General features: G+C 38.7%; 1 protein-coding gene across 2 annotated transcripts in view; it reads left to right on the plus strand.

The window, feature by feature from the left end:
• Positions 1 to 16,238, plus strand: part of TRPC6 (transient receptor potential cation channel subfamily C member 6) — a 108,491-nt gene extending 92,253 nt beyond the window's left edge. For both annotated transcript variants that reach the window (XM_075742325.1, XM_075742326.1), the window contains exons 8-12: positions 33 to 228; positions 1,878 to 2,081; positions 10,417 to 10,500; positions 12,346 to 12,421; positions 13,134 to 16,238. In XM_075742325.1, the coding sequence (XP_075598440.1) occupies positions 33 to 228; positions 1,878 to 2,081; positions 10,417 to 10,500; positions 12,346 to 12,421; positions 13,134 to 13,285 (712 nt within the window). In that variant the 3' untranslated portion in view covers positions 13,286 to 16,238. The remainder of the gene's footprint in view (positions 1 to 32; positions 229 to 1,877; positions 2,082 to 10,416; positions 10,501 to 12,345; positions 12,422 to 13,133) is intronic.
• The last annotated feature ends 4,322 nt before the right edge of the window (positions 16,239 to 20,560 follow it).

Genomic DNA, 20,560 nt, shown 5'->3' on the forward strand with positions numbered 1-20,560 from the left:
AACATATGCATGTGTTCGATTTCTCCTTTTAGTGTTGAAGAAAGTTTCAAGACATTGTTCTGGGCTATATTTGGACTCTCAGAAGTTAAATCAGTTGTCATCAATTATAAACACAAATTTATTGAAAATATTGGTTATGTCCTTTATGGAGTCTATAATGTAACCATGGTCATTGTCTTACTGAACATGCTTATTGCAATGATCAACAGTTCATTCCAGGAAATTGAGGTAAAAATTCCTTTTATGATTAAGTATCACCACATTTACTGTTACAGCTAATTGTCTAAATCTCCTGGACAATCTGTCTTGTTGACATCTTAGAAAATAACACTTAGGCTTTGGAATATATTAGGAGAAAATTTTAATTCCACTGTACATTTTTATTATAAAATACCTGGAAATTACCCTGCATATGCTTGCAATAGTAAGAACTACACTGGACTAAGAAACTGCTGTTGAAGTGTTATGTTCCTGAAAAGGAAGGGCTACATTGTGTGACTTTGTGAATCTTTCATTTGCCTCATTTGTAGTTGTTATTTGAGTAGTGTCCCTCTTGTTGCAAGGATGTTCTTGTTCCTGTGCCTGATGACCTTGAAAGCAAGTCTATAACATGCTGTTTTCTTCTTTTATTTAAACTGTTGTTCTGGTCCTCTGCAGTGAGCAAAACTTTACTTGGCAAAGTAATCAGCAGAGCTACTGAAAATCAGCATGCACTTTTGCATGCCGTGGAAGACAAAGGGCTAAATCATTATTATTGTTTAGAAAAAAAAGGAAGCAGCTCTCCAGGAGCCATCCCAGCCTTTCCCAGGTGATGCCCTTGCCACAAAGCAGCAGACTCAGGTTGCTTGACAACCCTCTGTTCCCAAGTTCTGAGCTCTGGTTTGGGGCTGTAGTGTTGTCCGGCTTGAGGAAGAGCAACACATGTTGTCTAGGGACGTTCAGATTCTTCTGACTCAGGAGGCCACAGAGCAAACTACCAGATGCAGAGCAATAAAACCCAGGCTATCCTCAAAAAATATGGTGACTGGATGCAAACAGCTTTGAAAAAACAGCTACAGTAATATTGAGTCATGTCCTTGAACATGACGTCAGTCCTTTCTGCAGAAAACTCTCTTGACTTTATAGGGAGGAATAAAGTGAGTGTTTTGGCTATCATAAATATTAAACATAAGCCATGGTGATGATAGCATACTTGATTTAATCTTATATTTCAGTAAGTGGAAAGAATTAGGTAAGAATCACCTAATCTTTTTTAACTTCATGTTTAAAGTACCAGAATAAAATTTTAATTTAAAATTCTGATACTATGTCTTCTTCACAAAAAAGATAATTGACTAATTGATACAGAACAAACCATTAAGATAACAAATCAGAGCTGGTAGTCTCATTGAGAGATTTACATTTTTATTACATTAACATAGAATTTTTCCATTTTATTTACTGAGAATGACAGCGTTCCAAGGAAGTTACTCAGTCAAGCCCTAATGGATGAATTTGAGTGTTGCGTGAGGCTCTAAATTGAGCATTGTATTGTGTGCTTTTAAGTCAGAGCTTTTGTTCTTATCAGTGTGTTTACAAAGAGCACCAAAGAGGTCTGTCTTTGTGATCCTGTATTGCAGTCTATTAGCACTCACTCTGGAGTAACCAGTGTTTAAATCAAATACACCTTATTCTTCTGTAATTGCATTATTTACAATGGATTAATAAGAACAGTTTCATTCATTGAAATTTGGGTTTCACAGATTATAAACAAGTTCTTGATCTGTTTGAGATTAACTTCAGCCATTTACATTCAAAACACATAAAGGTTAGCTAGAGCTTCTTTAATAGTCAAGGTGGTATTAACAGTGTATTAACACCATCTTTCTGTTTTATAGGATGATGCTGATGTAGAATGGAAATTTGCAAGGGCTAAACTTTGGTTTTCTTACTTTGAAGAAGGGAGGACTCTCCCAGTACCCTTCAACTTAGTGCCAAGCCCAAAATCTTTGCTGTATCTCCTACTCAGAATCAAAAAATGGATTTCAAAACCATTTCTGTGCCAAAAGAAGAGCTTTCAGGAAGATGCAGAAATGAACAAGGTAATTGTATAGTGTGTATACGCACTGCTAATTTTTAAAGATAAAACTAATTTTAACTTCATTTTTCTTGTTGACCTGTTTTTCTGATAAATTTCCCAACACACTTAGTCCATACTGAAGTCAGTCACTATGTACTGGCTGAAATTCTTGCTTTGTTTTTTAATATATTTGTCTACATCTGTGATCAGTAAAGTCCAAAAATACCATTGTACATTTACAGTTCTTCTTGTTTCTTGTCACAGAACCAGAGAATAACTCAGGCCAGGAGGGACTTCATGAGGTCTCTGGTCCAACCTACTGCTCACAGCAGGGTCCAGTCTGAGGTCAGGCCAGGTTGCTCAGGACTTCATCCAGTCAGGTCTTGAAAACCTCCAAGGGTGGAGACTGCACAACCTCTCTGGGCAACATGTGCCACTGCCTGACTGTCCCTCATGGGGAAAAAGTTGCTTCTTCTACCTCTTGTTTGAATTTGTCCATTGTCTCTCATCCTCCTGTCCTGCAGCACTGTGAAGAGCCCAGCTCCTTCTCCTTGATGATGTCCCCATACACACTGGGGGGTTCCTGTTAAGTATGCCTGAAGCCATCTCTGCTTCAGGCTGAACAAGCCCAGATTCCCCAGTGTCTCTTCACAGGGCAAGTGCTCTAGTCCCAAACATCTTGGTAACCCTCTGCTGAACTTGCTGCAGTTTTTTAACATCTTTCTCACTGTCCCCAAAGTCCCTCAGGTCTTTTTTTGCAGACCTGCTCCTCAGCTGCCAGCCCCTCCATCTGTGTTGCTGAAAGAGCTAATCCTTCCCATTTGTACTTACTGAAAGTCATAGGGTTCCTGTCAGCCCCATCCTCCTGGATGACATCCCTGTTCTCAAGCCTGTCAGCTTCCCCCCGTCAAATTTGGCTTTGTCTGCAAGCTTGACAGGAGTGTGCTCCAACATCTCCAGTTATTTTATCTCAGAAGGCCATCTGGATGGTCAGACAGGTTTTACTCTTCATAAACCCACACTTGCTGTTCCCAGTCACCATCTGCTCTTCCACTTGCCCAGAAATGGGCAAGTCCAAGAGGACTCAACCCATTATTTTGCCAGTTACCAAAGTGAGCTTGATTGCCCAGATCATAATTTTTGGCCTTTTTGAAGATGGGTTTGACATTTGTCTTTTTCCAGCCTTTGGGGACCTCTCCCAATCTCCGTGATTTCTCAGAGATGATACAAGGACTTCATCTGTTCTCTCAGCACCCGTCGATCTAGCCCATTGAGGTCAATGGACTTGTCTGGATCAGGTTCCCTCAAGTAACCCCTGACTTGACCTTCCTCCGCAGCTGGTCGTTCTTCTCTCGAATCCCTTCACTAAACACAGAGGACTGAGAGACTGTTGGTGAAGCCTGAGGCAAAGGCAGCATCAAGTCCCTCAGCCTTACATGAGTCTGCTGTCACTAAGTCCCCTGCCCCACTAAGCAACAGGCCCACATTTTCCTTGTTCAGCCTTCTACTGCTATTGTAGCAGTAGAAGCTCCTCTTACTGCTTTTTCAAAGGTCAGCTTAAGGTAAGCTTTGTCTTTCCTCCCACCACACTCATGCCTGGCTTAGTTTCTAATTTCCCCCTTTGCAGCGTGTCTCTGCTTCCACCAAGAATGCATCTTACTTTTATTATAAAGCATTCTGTTATCTGTTTTATTTACAAGAGAAGTGTAGTAAAAAGCACTTGAGTTGATTCCTTGCTGTATCTCAAGGGCTTATTTAAAGAGTTTGTAGCCAATTTTTCTTGGTATAAATCAAATTAATTGCTTCAGGAGCACATGGTGTTAGGTGGTACTGGAAGCGTAAAGACTAGCACTATTGTAACACGTTAGGAAGAAGATCTTTGCAAGACAACTGATCAGACATAGTGAGTAGAAAGGTGAGCATATGGTAACATTCACACAAAAAAAGAAATTACAGGTTTGTCATGGTGGCAGAAACAAATGTGTCATTTATGGAAATTTTAATGTGGAAGGATCTTTGTTAAAATAGCAGTAGTCTGAGCAGAGGCCTGTTCAATGTTAGGAGTTCTTGAGTCTGTAGTCAAGAGTCATTACTTATTAGACTGGGGACCAGTAAAGAATTTACATACATCTGTCAGCTCTCTGTCACCAATGTGGGCAGCAGCACTTTTTCCATCACAGTTACCAGTTGAGGAGTAAAAGAGAAAAGAAACTGGGTTGCAATCCTAGAAGGAAAAAATGGAACTATAGGGAAAAATACCGTGCCTCTGACAAGCCTCTGCTTCTGGTTACATTCATAATAGTCTATAAAAACAAACACAGATATTGCAAACACTCACCAAAGTCAAGATTGTTATTAACTTCAGATGTCTCGTGTGTGCTACCGGTAATTTTTCTAGCATTTCACAGACCCAACAGAGGTGATACTGTATTTTTAATGACTCTGACATTTGCAAAACTTTCCATCAAGCTCCTTGATGCAAATTGATTTTGCAACTTCTGAGAGTGATAAAGTCATCACTGAAAAATCATGATTTGAAGGATATGCATAAAAACTTCTAATTGAGTGATGGTTAGAAATAACAAATCAAAGGCCTTTTTTTTCTTCTAATTCACTTAATTTGTGACTTTGAAAAGCACATAAGTAAGAAGCTTATTTTTAATGACTTTTTAAAAAGAAATTTATGTTCCCATAAAACAGGTCTCTTAAAAATCCCATTCTTACACCCTAAGGAAAGAAACTGGGTTTTTATAATTCCTTTCCAAAATTACATTCAAACCTCGCTAGAAAGGTGCAAAGTCTAATAATTACCAGTTCTAGGTAAAACAGTAATAGTTGTGTCTGCTTTTACAGCGGTCCCTCTGAAAGAAGCTGTAATGATGTAACCATCATTTATCAGATGTTTTTCCCTAAGCCTGAATTAATTTTTAGTCTTCAAATATTAATGCTTTCCACTCACTGCAGACTGTAGTATAATGCTAAATGAAATGTGCTTACTCTTCAGCCAAAGGAGCTATAAAACTGCAAGTCAAATTAAAAAAACAAACCACACCAAACCAAAACAAACGTTTTTCATTGAAAAACATAAAGCAGCTGAGTTGCATCTATTCACTCCTCAGCTTTTCCAGCAGGGTGACTGATACTGCCAGATGACTACATTTTTATTTACCTTTTGGACTGCCACATACCGTAGAGCTGACTTTATCTGAATCTATCAGATGCTGCCATCCTTCACACTTCTAACAAGTAACTAAAATCTTTTTGTGTCACATTTTGACCCACAGTTGATGATTTGTTATTGTTGAGGCTGTTTTATGGCATCTTCTCAAAGGCATTCTCATGTTTTTTGGGTTTTGACTTTGGACTCATCCTGTGCTGAGCAGGTTGGCGCTGCTGTGACTGCTGAGCAAGGAGCTACCTGTGCAAGGAGCTACTATAAATGCAGTGAGCTGTGCGAAGATAAGAAAAGATTTGGCAAGACCACACGCAAGACTTGGTGACTGTCTGTGCTAGTAAATTAAATGTGACAGGGAAGTTATCTGGGCACTGAGGCAAATTCAGGAATGGCTTGCCCCTATTCAAGTAGTTTTCCTCCCAAAGTAGGGTTACTGCAAGACACTCTCCCTAGACCATTCCAGTTTCCAGACTGTGCCTAGGGAGAGAGAGAGTTGCTCTGGTGCAAGTCCTGCTTGGAGGACACAAAAAGTTTACTGATAGAAGACATTGCATTGCAGTACCCAGAAATCATAGAATCATAGAGACATAGAATGACCTGGGTTGGAAGCGACCTCAAAGATCATCTAGTTCCAACCCCCCTGCCATGGGCAGGGACACCCTCCACTAGACCAGGTTGCCCAAAGCCCCATCCAGCCTGGCCTTGAACACTTCCAGAGATGGGGCAACCTGTTCCAGTGCCTCACCACCCTCATAGAGAAGAATTTCTTCCTTATGTCTAACCTAAATCTACCCTCCTTCAGCTTAAGGCCATTGCCCCTTGTCCTATCACTCCATGCCCTTGTAAACAGTCCCTCTCCAGCTTTCCTGTAGGCCCCTTGAGGTACTGGAAGGTACCTATGTTAACACACGCTTGAGTTTACTGATTCAGACCCAGCCGGTGGGTTTTTCTCCTGCCGAGCTTGCATCTTCTCAGTGCAAAAGCAGTAGCAGCACCAGGGTGAGTGTAAAGACAAAAATTAGGGTGGGAAGTGGGGAAATTCTGCCCCTTGAGCCAGCTCTGCCCTGATTACTGCTTGCAGAAAATGAAGCCAGATGCCGTCAATGCTAAATGGCAAGTGATTTACATAGTTGTGTTCGAAGTGTGGCATGGCAGAAACTAATTTCTTGAGACACGTCTACATATAATAATAAAGGCTGTGAAGATGTTTTCTTTCAGGCTGTTGATTAAACCCTGCAGATTTCTTCTGTTTCAGGCTAGAGTTAGTGTTTTAAACATCAAGTGAACAAGAAACTCAAACCAAAAAAGGAGAGAAATAAATTAAGCAAAAGGAGAGTTTTAAAGAAACTTACTTTGAGTTTTATTCCAAACTGAAAAATTGCCTTGTGAATGAGAAAGTTTATGGTTTAAGAGTCACAGAACTTGTTCATCTTCCTCAGCTAAAAACCTATAGTGGCAGATGATGTATTTAAGCCTTTTTCTTAAAACATGGCCTTTTGGAATAGAAGTAAGGAACAACTAATTATTGAAATAGCTTTAAACCTTCACTTAGACAATTAAAAATATGTTAACTTTTACTTTCCTAGTATAAAACAGTGTTTCTGAATTTTTCGCAAATGACCTTGGGTTATGGGAGCGCGAACTGAGTCATTTTCTGGGAGCCCTCCCTTCTGGTCCAAGCATGTACAATTTACTGGCATGCCAAGTCAGCAGCTGCTTCTGAAAACTGGTATTTAAGATGTTAACAGAGTGCTACACAAAACAACTACAGTAATTACATTGCTATTCTGATTGCATCGAATTTTAAATCATACTAGAGAATGACAAAATAGAGAAGCAAGTTTAAAGAAGAAGGTGTTTTCTAAGAGCAATGGTCCATGTATGCTGCATTTCTTCTTTCACATAACACTCCTGGAGGAGAGTTATTTTTGTTATTTGTTACGTTTGTTATCATTGTTTTATTCAAATTACATTTTTTCCCCTCCAGTTACTCGTGTGGGTGTTCAATAGATATTAATTTAAAAATATGAATTATAGTTCAGTCATTAATGTGACAGGCTGAGCTGACTCTAGTAGTAATTTTTGGGAGAGGAAAAAGCCATAGGCATGAAGCTTAAAGAGACTTTAAACGTTTTGTGTAAAATCAAAGGTATAATGAAATCTTGGCAATCTCTGCCACCAAGTGGTCATTCAGCAAGGTACAATAGATGTTCTGTCCTGTTACTGATACACATAAGCAGATTTAAGGAAGTTAGACACTTCCGATTTACCTGCAACTTTCCAGCTGCAGTCTGTAGCTAATCCGAAGTACATTATTCTGTTCAAAAAATGTAGAGTGCTGAAGGGTCAAAGTTAAGATAAAGATGTTACAGTGTGTCTGGTTTTACAAGTTTGTGGTGTCTCACATTTCACCACATATTACCAATTTTGCTATTTCAAGTGAAAATCAAGTTTTGGTTACACATTGGATTAACTTTTGAAGTGAACCAATGTAACATAAATTTGAAACTGGTAGCCGGCATGACAGATTACATTTAAAATACATAATAAAATACATAATAAGTATTAAAAAATGCACAATACAATTAAATGCATTTGTAGATGATCTGTAAACTGGTAAGTAACAGGATCATGACTGGTATCAGAGCTGCAGCAAAAGTAAGATACAGAAGGGCTGGGAGACGAGCCACACAGCTGGAGCCCAGGCTGACGCCCTAGAGCAGCTTTGGCCAGGGCGACGTTCCTCTGCCACTGCAGAGGAAGCATACTCTTCCTCTTAGGCTACTCCATATTACAAAAAATTGTGCATTGGGAAACCAGAAACTGAAAAATCAGGAAGATTTTTTTTTTTCTCTTTTAATCTAGTAATAAAGGTGAGGTCCAAGAGAGTATTATTAGTTCTAAAATCCTGAAAGAGATAGTCATTACACAGTCATTTAAACTCACTAGCCAGTCTTTTTTATTCTATGTCAGATACATAGCTTAAGTTAAAACGTTTAGATAAGCTTATGTTTTCTAATATACATTCAAATCATTTAAGGTAGATTTATTCAAGCAAGAAAAAGCAACAATAACTTGGCCTTCTTCTACACCTTTCATTGAATTTCCATCCAAATTCAGGTTAACAGGTTAGAGATTAATATTAGTTATTTATATATCTACTTATATATTACTATGTATCTTCTATCATTATTTTTGCTTAGTCAAATAAACATAGTCTGAATAGATACATAATGTTTTTAAAAGTATGTGTATATAGATATTGTGAATCTTTCTAAAGAACAAAAAGAAATTACAAATTCAGTGTAAACTTTGCATTAATTGCAAATTAGTATATTTTACCAATAAGCATAATATTTTCTTCGGGAAAAAATATCAAAGGACAAACATGATCTAGTGAAAGGTGTCCTTGCCAGAGGGGTTGGACTACATGATCTTCAAAAGTCCTTTCCAATCCAAACCGTTCCATGATTCTATGAAATGCTAGACAAAATGGAAAAACATTTAACTTATTCCCTGTTTGCAGATTCATGAAGACTTATTTATTTTACTGTTAAAGCAAATATAAGGTTATTTGGAATTCTAGAAAACTAGACTTTTAAGGAGCAAGCTCTGCAGCAACTGGGAGAATTGAGAATTTTAATTGATGTCCTCCTTGCTAGTTAAACAACTGAATCTGATGCCTTATTCAGCCTTTTTATACCTATACAATTCCTACATTTTTTATTTCAGCCTTTGTATTAGTGCGTGCGTGTTAGAACAACCCCAGTAAAGAAAAGCCCCAGTAAAGCTCTCTGCCTAGATGTTGTTATCATTTGGTAATTTACATCTGGTGAATATTTATCACATATTCTGTATTTCTACTTCCATTTATTATCAGAGTTCAACCATGAGAAGTTCCCGTTTTACCTCAAGAGGCTGTAATGATTTCAGTTGCAGGAGAAATGGCTACATGAAGGATTTAGCTTTCATGAACGTCAGGCATTGTGTTGTGGGCTCCCTTGATGTGTGACATGCCTGTACAGCTGCATAAGCATCTAACCCTCCCCTGCTTTCCTCCCCATCAAACTATATCCCAGAATACTCCACATATAGTACTTACCAGGCTTCAAAGTGCCCCCTTTTGCTTTTCTGTACGTCCTCAATGCATTAAGCCATGGAGGTAACCAACATGGAGAAGCTTGCTCAAAGTACGAGTCCACAGGATCTGAGACATGGCAATGATAGCCCTGTGTTTTAAAACAGTAAAACTTTTATTGGACCATGTATAATTACAGAGAACTGACTTTTTACTGACTGTCCCACTCATTGCTCATCCAGATTAATCATGATTTTTATTTCATGTTTTTTTATTTCTTGCATTACTACTCATTGAACTCACCCCATTATCAGTCTAAAGTAATATCATTCATTTTGTTTTGACAGTCGCCATTCACTCTTACTGCAGCCTAGTCATTCAGCTTGAGTCTCAGTTCACCATTTTGTGATGCTTTAGTCCTCCTCGAAGATGTAAATCAGTAACGAAGCCCGCAAATTGCATCCTTGGTGTTTCATTGGGGAGTGGTACCCTTTTCTTTCAGCACGTGTAGTAAAGAAAGTGCTACTCAAAAATGCCAGCTGATAATTTTTGTGGTCCCTGTCATGAACTGCATAACCAGTTACATTCACCCATTAGTGCAAACTCCTCGTGTATTTTGTGGTAGTGAAGGTCACATTAGGTACGGGCAAGCGCTATGAAAGAAAGGAAAGGGCAATGCTGCCTTCCAGGAATGCTCTCCTCCTTCCTTGGCTTCTCCCACACCCTGCCCTGTCTCTCCCTCATCCATTGCCTACAAAGCTGTGCCGCAGCAGTGCTGCCTTCCTCCTCACCTGGGTCCCTCTCCTGTGCACCTGAGGTGCGAGGGAAGGCCCGCGGGGACGTGGCTGCTCTGCTCTGGTCCCTTGAGCATGTTAGGAGCAGGTGAGAGGCAGAGTAAAGGGAGAAAACCTCTGAAATGGTTTGGTTCAGCTCTTGTGATGAAATTCTACACAGGTAGGAGGACTTTACCGCAGTCATTTAATACTCCCCAAATTGAGCTTAACAGTTAATGTTCTGTAATGTATCATAAGATATATGCATGAGGTAATTTAACCATATTGTTCTTCTATTTATTTTGTACTATAAATAATGTTTCCGTTTCAGCTTGGCCAAAGGAAGCAATCAAGTATAAGAAGCTCAGATGAAATCCATTTAAACAGTTTAAACAATCCTCCAAGGCAATACCAGGTAAAAACCAGTTTCTTTTTTAAAAAAAATCAGGAAGTAGTTGAACTGGGCAGATCAGACTGACAGCATGAGGACAATTGTGAATTGATGTTAAACAACATGAATCAAGAATAAATCCACAGACCTTGTATGTATCAGATATAAACACAATTATTTAGGTATTTGCAGTACAATCTGAAGGTGTTTTTTTCTCCTCCTTGTTTCTTGAATGCTGCCCTTATAGTGTGATATTTCAAAGTGCTTGAAAAATTTTTTTTTTTAATTTAGAGACAGGTTGAGTCCTCAACTGCACAGGGCAAATTAAGAAAACCAAAAAGAAATGCAAAATCTTCCCACTCCTGAAGCAGTTTAGCTTATTGTGCCACACCGCTACATTCTAGTACCTCAAGCACTGAAATATCGTTCACCCTCTATGCTATCAATATAATCTATTTATTTTTTGCCTCCTAAACAACCACAGTAAGCTTTTGTGCAGTTAAGCATAAAGAGACCCCCAGCATAGTCCACATAGCTGCTTCTTTCCTTCCTGTAATACTGCAAAGCGGGTGGAAAGGAACAGGCAAGAGCTGCTTGGGCATTAGAACAAGATTGTCTGAATACAAAAAGGTATAGAAAACAGGGTGAAATTAAGTATATATATTTTTAATTCATAAGACAGAAAAAGTTTTTCCCCTTGGGCAGGCTAGCTCTGCACCACTTTTACATTATGCAGTGTCCTGTACAAGTCTATTCCAAAAAATCTGACTTTTCACAGCCGATTTCATTATGATGCAGTGATAGAAATGACAATTTTAACCCATAAACATAAGGATGTGTGGCTTTGTATTTGAAACATTCTCCGGTTATTAGAATAAACAGTACAGCAGCTGACCTTGCAAGCGTGGCTGTAGTGATGGTCTGAAACCACTAATCTGGGACGATTCACCTCACAGCCACCTCTGGTCAGGTCTATTACTGCAGAGACAAAAGCAGACACATAAATCTATGCATATTTTCTATCTTGCAGTGAAAAACAAAAAGTATTGTGTTGTCAAGGGCTACACCATATGAAAATATTAAAGCCAAAGATAAATACTCAAAGGTAATTAGATACCTTGTTCGTATTCAAGTAATTTGAACTAATGGGAGAATCAGGGGAAGAATTAATTTTTCCTGGAAAAATTAAAATTTGCATCTAAATTTGCTGGCCTACATTCCCCTTATTTTTAGCAGAGAGGGTAGTCATTCTAATGGTGTGATTTATTTGATCAGTTTTAGCAGTCTAAGATGAACTGTCCTCTCAGGTTTGCTTTTTTGTCTCCCCAGAGGGAGTTAAGGGTGACTGCCACAGATATGTGTATTCTGTATTTGGTTAGATGAGTCCCAGCGAGGTGCTTGCATGACTCTTAGAATATGGGTCCCATTTTCTCTAAGCCTTATATTGGGAAAAGATAAATTATCAGATAAAATATAAAAATAGATTAAACTGATTACAAAAGGGTTTAGCAATTAGCCCTGCTAATCAGGGTCATTATCATCTTCTGGTAACAATAAAGGCTAGATGGTTTCACCTACATGGAGATCAAAGCTGCAACTGTATTCTCTGGAGTCTATTCTCATAGTCATAGACTCCAGTAGTAGCTTAAGCTTCATGAATGATTACATTCATAAGATGTGTTTAGTTTTCTAGAATCATAAAGTCTAAATATCTACTGCAGATGAAAGCAGAGATTTTTACATTATATTCCTTTAACCTGGCAAGTCCTGCACTGAAATGTCTGAATGCAACAGAAGATAACAGAGCTCAGAGCAATACTAGAAAGTCCAACTAATAAAATTCTTTTTTTTTTCCTTTCTTCTCTGCAGAAAATAATGAAGCGTCTCATTAAAAGATATGTACTGAAAGCTCAGATAGATAAGGAAAGTGATGAAGTCAATGAAGGTGGGTATGTTGATGAATTGTATGTTTATCTCTAATCAGAGAGTCAGAACAGACTAATTAAGTGCAAGTTTACAATTGCAAGATGTAAAATTAATATGAAATTGAAGTTAAGGAAGATATCATAGAACCATAGATGTGGCTTTCTGTCTGCTCTCCCATCAGAAACTATCACTGATCGGACACCTTCTTGTAAAGAGTGTTGCCACTCTGGTGATGCTCATGCATTTCCCGTAGGGAGGCTGCATTTGGCTGGTTTGGGGCACTCCAGCAGGAATTCCCCCTTGTGTGGGAGACGCATACGTGGTGATACACATGCTTCAGCCTTGGTTTTGGCATGGCTTCTTAGCTGGAAACAGATGGTGAATGCACTTCATGCAAATGTTGTCTTCTGTTTGCACCCATCTGATGCTTGAAAGACCCTTAGTGCAGCAGAAAAAGGAGAGGACTGCTCTCTTACGGACCGTGAGAGGACTTGTTCCTGGCCACGAGGACTCAGGCACTCTCGATCTGCGTTATCTCTCTTCCATCTAACAGATCATTTGGGTTTCGTATTCCTATGCATAAGCCACCATTTGCCAATGGGCCACAGAACATCCACTTCTCCTTCAACAAAGAAATCCAGAGAAATCCCATGATAACTGTGAGATATTTGGGTATGCTGGGTTTTTTCCCTTTGTTTTTTAATAGTGTGATCTTCTAATGTCTCTTACAGGTGAACTGAAGGAAATTAAACAGGACATCTCAAGTCTGCGTTATGAACTCCTTGAGGAAAAATCCCAGAATTCTGAAGATCTGGCAGAACTTATAAGGAAACTTGGGGAAAAACTGTCAATTGACTCTAAGGAAGAAGAAAGCAAGAGATAACCTAAACATTTAAGAAATGCAACAGAACGTTGACAATTCACTTAAAGCCATATTTCTGTTTTTCTCAAGTCTAGCTCACATTTCTACAACAGATTCAGAAATTAAATCATTCCAATTCTTATTGAAAAACCACAGTGGCAAATCCTCTGTGTCAATGGTAGAGAGGAAATACCACTTGAGTAAAGATATTTATTTATTCTTTACCTGCTGAAGAAGATTTAATTTTAGATCATTTTAATATTCAATTTACCTCTTTTAGAATTCCAGTGGAATCTTGGTAAGCCCAGTCATGAAAGATTAAAAGCATAAATCTAAACTTTTCCTATGTTAACTACTTATTTTTGCAAATTTCCTTTTGTAGACATTCTTAACATATATTTTAGTGAAGCAAAAGAGGAAAATTCCAGACTTTTACGTATTTATATCAGAAGATATTTAATTTTTCAAGCATTCCTTACTACCAAAAAAAAAAAAAAAGCTAACTGACTTTCTTAAAAATGTGTGGGATATTAAAGTATTTTCTTTGAACATTTCCTTGAAGAGGTAGATAGCAGAATACTCAGAGCACTATGTTACACTCTTCCCTACTTATCCCTGTCACTACTGAAGTATCCTGAAAGATACCTAGGTTCTAATGGGAGTGCATTAAGAAAGAAATATTTTTCACCAAGTTTATTGAAAAGCTGTTGCTGAGGCCTGAAGAAAACTTCTTTAATCCAAAATAATTAATCCTGGAAGTTCTAATCTGTTCCAGAATTCCCAGGTTCTCCAGCTTTTATGTCTTGAACTAAAACCTGCAAACTGCAGGGAAGGGGTTTGAATGTAAACCTGGTAACATGTTTATTTATTTAAGGTGAAAGATACTAAAATGTTAGGTGCAAATTCTCTCTCTGAATTCTGGGAATGTCATGCATTAGAACCATGTTTCCCCATAGTTAAACTTGTTTAAATTGCTGAATTTTGTTCAGACCTATCCTTAGCAAACAAAAACATGTTCGAAAGTTCATGAAATCTCATCTATGGATTTACATCCCATGTCCTTTATTCCACTAGAGAAAGCTCAGCCTCTGTGCTGTATTCCCTAGAACTCTTTCAGTGAAGAATATTTACTCCATGTCATCATCATCAGCCTTGAAACTCTTCCTCCCTTCTCACTGTAATACATCTCTGTGTCTTCATCTGTTTAGCTGGAAAGAGGAAGCCCATTCCCTGTCTGGCTCGTAGTTCTGTGACTGACCAGCTAATATAGACATGCAGGACAGTCAGCTGGTTTCTATCTCTCCAGACAGATACAGCTGAAATTCCATCTAATTTTTCCCTCAGTTAATACAGTAATTTGGGTTTCTCTCTTCTGAAAATCACCGATTCTGAGACTGTTAGAAGCATATATTATATTGGGGATCTCTGCTCCTCTTTAAGCTTGGTTGAAATTAGTGAAAGAGTTGTGAAAAATTGTAGCAGGAATATCAAGATGTATAATGCACCTGTAAAAGCCTTGTATGTTTAGGAAACAAGGCTGAAAATGGCTTGTCAGTAATTGCTTTCAAATTAGCTTTGTGAAACTTATTTATTTTGGGATGTATCAGAACATTTCTGCCTCTCCCTTTTAGGCTGGAGGTTACGTTTTAATGGGTTTAGATTAGTTTTGAGCTGAATTTACTGATTGTCCTTTTTTAAAAAATTGATGGTGAAATCACTGTGTTTTTTCAGGGAAAAAAAGAGGGTATTAGAGCAGGTTTTGAAATCCCATGGAGATTGGGAGGGGCTCTGTCCTGCCTGGAGAGCAATGGAAGCTGCTGTGGAGGTCAGCCTGCCTCGAGGGTGTTTGCCATGGTTTGGGGGAACTCCTCAGCCTTCTGCTTGGCCCCTTAGTTTAGCCACAAACGGAGCACGTGGGACAATCCGTGTCCTGTGGGCCTCAGGCATAATGAACTCAGGGTTTAGAACTTTTAAGGCTCCTTCCTCTGAAGGAGGAGAAGGAAAGTGAGATTTTTCAAAGATACTAGAGCAGTCTGTATTAAAAATCACAGTGTGCTGGCCTGAAAAACTATAAGCTACAGAATAGCCAATTTCAGAACTCACCTCTGATCAGGAAAAAGCATTACCTCATAACCTGCAGTATTCCCTGCGGTAATCAACAGGATTACTGCAGACTCTGAGATGACCTACTGGCTGGTCTTTGGCAGAAACACTCTGGTTTCTGTTTCAGCCATTGTGTGGAAAACAAAGGCAGTTGGGGTGATCTCGGGCTAGGAGGCAGCGTGAAGGTACCTTCACTGCCTTTCAGCTCCTGGATGGCTCCTGCCCGTCTCCCTTGGCCAGGACTGGCCACTGATTTTGAGTTCCTGCTTGAGTATTTTGGGCCTGGTTTTCTGAAGCAGTGAGCGCTTACTACAGCTCCATTGAATGACCGCATTAGAGGCCATACTACTCAAAGCAGATTTTCCACCTTTGACAAGCTCTTCAGAAAATCTGTTGGGCAGAACTTGAAGTAACAAGGAGACAGTCAAAGTTTGCTTTCAGTAATCAAAAATCTTTATTTTCGATCATTGTAATGTACTATTTGGATCTGCGGTCTAGTCCTAGATGATGGTAAAACCTTCAATCTCCATAAATGCAATGTAAGGAAATCTGTAAACACAGTTTAAGATCCAGGCACTTTTAAATTGAAGATTTTTATTACAGAGCTAAAATGGACACTGTGAATTTCTTTAAGCCCAAATTTTGACTTACCTTAAAACTATAAGATCATAGTGTATATATTGTATTTCATGAAGAAAATACATATGGATTTTTTTAATTCAATGAAGATATTTTATATGTAGTTATTACTCATGGAACAATTTGTTAATTATATTTGAAGAGGTCTATTGCCAAATGTAGTGTGACAAGCAATGTAGTATTTAAAATGAGCACAATACCAAATATACTATTCTGATTAAAAAAAATTAAATGTACCAGACTCAAAATAAGTTTGTGATGCACTGTATGAACATGTTGGTCCTTCACTGGGAACATTTGGCTGCTTTTGCTTGGAAGAAAATGGTAAAATACTTTCATTTGTTAGCAACACTAGTACAAAAAAAAGTTTCACAGAACAAATGCCTTGTCATACTTGTTTAGACTCAAGGTCAAGAATTTTGTCTGATGTGACTAACTGACTGATAACAGATGTTTCAGAAGAACCCTGTAGTGGGTAACAGGTACTGTGCATCCTACATAGTTCTCCTTCTGGTTTCTAGTACGAAAAGATTGACATAACTTAGATGAGGAAGTGTTTCCAGAATTTTTTGTGAATTACTAGGATAACAAGACAGTCTTGCTTAATTGTTTCTTTAAATCTTGTTAGTTTTTGATCTCAGCAATTCACAGTTTCTGCAGCAGCAGTTTCGACATCTAAACCAGACTTACTATGAAGACATTGGCTTTTATAATTTTTCCCCTGAATAGTTCTTAAACTTGAATTATGAGACATGGTGGGTATAATCTGTCATCTCTTAGACATTCTCCTCTCTGTTCATACAAACATACTTCACTAAAAATATAAGAGGGCTTAAAAAATTCTGAACAGAGGAAAATGCAGTAGGAAAATCCTCAAATCAACAAAGCTTTGCCCAAGGGTTTCTCTCACTATTCTGGATGAAACCAAATCACATCTATTATTATTGGGAAAAAGTCTTATCATCATGGAGGTCTACAAATATTAGGGAGTAATACTTGACTGGCAATGCAAGCCTAAGGTACTCAACATTTACAGCAACAGGTCCTGAGTAAGAGCTACAAGGTTTCACATATATAGATTCAGATATTCCAGGTCAAAATCTGCTGTATTCCACCCTATTTTAGAGCACTGCCAAGCCAATGAATCCTGCTGGATTTAAAGTGAGATCCACAGGTTTGTCTGATTTTAAATGCCAACCACGAAGACTTCTGCATCTGAGCTCATTTAGACTTTATCTATATTCAGTGCGTAGAAATGGTCAAAGACCTAGCTTAAGGTAGACACGTATCCCAGGTGAGTCATACAGTAGAAGTGACCATTTCACTCGAATTACTCTAAAGAATCCACTGTAGCTGTTACCAGTGTTTATAATGAAGTGTGAGGAGTGCCACGTTGGCAGCAATGAGCACTGCAGGACACTGCAGAGCCATGAACCATCACAAGTGCTCATCTACTTGGAAGCACTTGAACCAATGAGGCCAGTCACTGAGAGGGGCAGGACCTAACCTGCCTCCGGAAGAATCCAGCCCATCCCCAGGGATGATGGATCAGTATGGTTCTTTGCGGCAATACTACATTTTTTTGTCCTTCTTCATTAATGTAATTGTGGGTAGACATAAATGAAAATACCCATTAACTGCATCTACCCAGACATGAGAAAAGCTGTAACATACTGCGCACATGGCAACTAAATTCTTGTTGATGAACCAGAAGCTTTATGACAAAGAGAAGTTCATATCCCATGTTTTAGTACATTGTGGTGAGCATGTATTTTCAATATTATGTCTTTAAAGTTTACAATAGGCAGTTTGATCTTGGCAGTACTTCAGCTATAGCAGCTGTGTCATGTAATTTACTAAGAACATGTTCTCATGACTCCACTGTCCCAAAATGCAGTTTAGTCCAATGAAATCTTGCATTTGTCTCTCAGAGATTTTCCTCAAGCTTGAAATTTGTAACTGAACATTATAATGAATACAGTATAAACCACATAATGTGCAATTGTACTCATTTGCAGAACAGTAGAAATTGTCCTTATGTTGAAAATTGCTCATTTTTCGTGTAAATATTTAATGATTTTTTAATTCATTAGAAAATGCTTGGTGTGAATAACATTTCTTATTTCTAAGCACTTATGTTCCTGCTTAAATTTTAATTTGGCCTGTGGAAAATAGAATTCATAAATTAAAAAGTTTCTGTTTGGAAAAATGCTTGTACTTCAGGAGCTCATATCAAAAGAGAAGTTGGGTGAGGCTGAGAAGCATACCTTAAACTCCATGTGCTTAGAAGGCCAGGGAATCCCATACCATACGCTGCTCTTCCGCACTGTATATGACCTCGAGTAGCTCAAAATATTTCATTTATTCTCTTGTTTCCATTGTTGCAAAACCCAACTCTCCTGTTCGTCTTTCTGTTCTTGTCACCATCCTTAATGTGGCAGTCCAGAAGGGATCACAAGGTACACTCTTTCAGTGCTTTCTGTGTTCAAGCAACTGTATTTTAGTAGCAGCTGGGTTTTTTTTAACCTTTTCAATATTCTGTGATTCGGCTTCCTGATGTTTACTCTTTGCTCCTTTAATCGATGGACCTCAAAATAATTGAAAAAGATCAGATTGTATAGTATGCAAAGTAAAATTTAGCAGATAAATCATTATCAATATTAATAGCAATATTTTTATGCACTTTTATGTATAAACACTTCTATATTGCTTTGATATTTCATTGTGCTTTATAAACAACAAGGAGTATGTTCTGGTAGGTTTGCACAGTCTGACAAAAAGGGCATAAATAAAATGACCACCAGTCCAAAGACCTTTTGATTGTAGGCAAAATCTACTCATTCTCAGCTAGTGAATTGATTTCTACGAATAAATTTATTTTCCCATGACCTTGTCAAGCCAGTTCAACTCTTTGTTCTTCAGCTTCATTTATGCCAGGCGAGACTGGTACTAACTGATGTAAACATGCTTTAGTAAGTAGTTTGAGGAATTATAAGAGAAAACTTCAATTCTTTCTCAAAGGGATTTTTTCCTTGCTTCCAAAAAAGAATTTGATTAACTATACCAGAACTTCAGTGGTGTAATCCACTTCAATGGAGAAAATACACAGGATTTTATGAGATTAATGCCTTCACAGCAAAAGGCATTGCCATGGGATTGTTCTTGAGAACTGCAGTTCTAAAATTCCAGTTAAGACACTCACTGAGCCTGTCCTGTCTGTAGCCCAATTAGCCTCATCTCATGGGGCTCTGCCGCTGGCTGATAACATACTCGCTTTTGAATGGAGAAAAATCACTGACACAGTAAATTGTTTAAAAAACCACAGGTCCTGAGCAAGTCTTTGTGGCAGGCAGAAAATAAGGTACGATATCAGGTTACTATCAAATCATGTTGGTAGTAAAAGATACCAGACTAACTTGGGTGGCTGTGCTAGAGCACGTATGATCTCTGCTGAGATGGTGGTTCTATTTTTCAGAAGAAAAAGTTTCTCCTAGAAATGGCTTCGTGCTCAAATTCGTCAGCATCACTTAAGAATACTGTGAGTTTCTTCCCTCTGGAACGGACTTTACACTTTGTTTTGCACTTTTTTTGAGGAAACTAAACTGCCCGATACAGCCACATTCCTTCAGCAGAGACTTCTCTCCGACCCTACAGGAGGCCATTGACTGTAGTACCATCAAGAATGTTAAACCCAAGCCCTGGCTGGACGAAGAAGGATTTCTCAGTATCAGAGTGGGAGCAAATAAAGAGAAAATCACTTCCATAGAGCCTACTGTTCTTTTGCTTGTAACCACCCATGAATGTTCCATGTGTCTGGAGAATTCACCTCTTCTGTTTTGGATATCCACAACTCAGTGAGTCATCTAGGCTCCTCTGCTAGTCTCTGAAAAGACATAGAAAAATTAGACAATTTCAGATGTCTACAATATGCCAGCAAAATGTGCTTTCAAAATACCTCTTTGTCTCCACTAGTCAGCTAAGTCCCACCCACTTTCACAAAACCCTAGTTGTGAATGTCTGTGTGAAAGCAAGCACAGACCACCAGCACCTTCTGCTTCAGGACCTTCACTCAACAGACTTCTATTGCCTGAATGCTGCCTCAGAGGTAAATCTTGGCTTAGGGTGGAGACACAGCTTTGGCCCACTCTGTTTGGAGATCCATGGAGAGTGACTATGGTAGGACAAGGGGTAATGAGTTTAAACTGAAAGAGGGTACATTCAGATTAGATATTAGGAAGAAATTCTTCACTGTGAGGGTGGTGAGGCACTGGAACGTGTTGCCTGGAGAGGTTGTGGCAGCCACATCTGTGGAAGTGTTCAAGGCTGGATGGGGCTTTGGGCAACCTGGTCTAGTGGAGGGTGTCCCTGCCCATGGCAGGGGGGTTGGAACTAGATGGTCTTTGAGGTCCCTTCCAACCCAAACCATTCTGTGATTCTATGGTTCTATGATTTGTAAGTCAATATCTGGAGAAAATGGGAATTCCTTACTGGGTCACCAGTGAGATCTGCATGGAAGTAGGTACTAACAAGAAGTTGCACATGAAAATACACTGA

Source organism: Balearica regulorum, chromosome 1 (assembly GCF_011004875.1).
Source record: "Balearica regulorum gibbericeps isolate bBalReg1 chromosome 1, bBalReg1.pri, whole genome shotgun sequence".
Lineage (NCBI taxonomy): Eukaryota > Metazoa > Chordata > Aves > Gruiformes > Gruidae > Balearica > Balearica regulorum.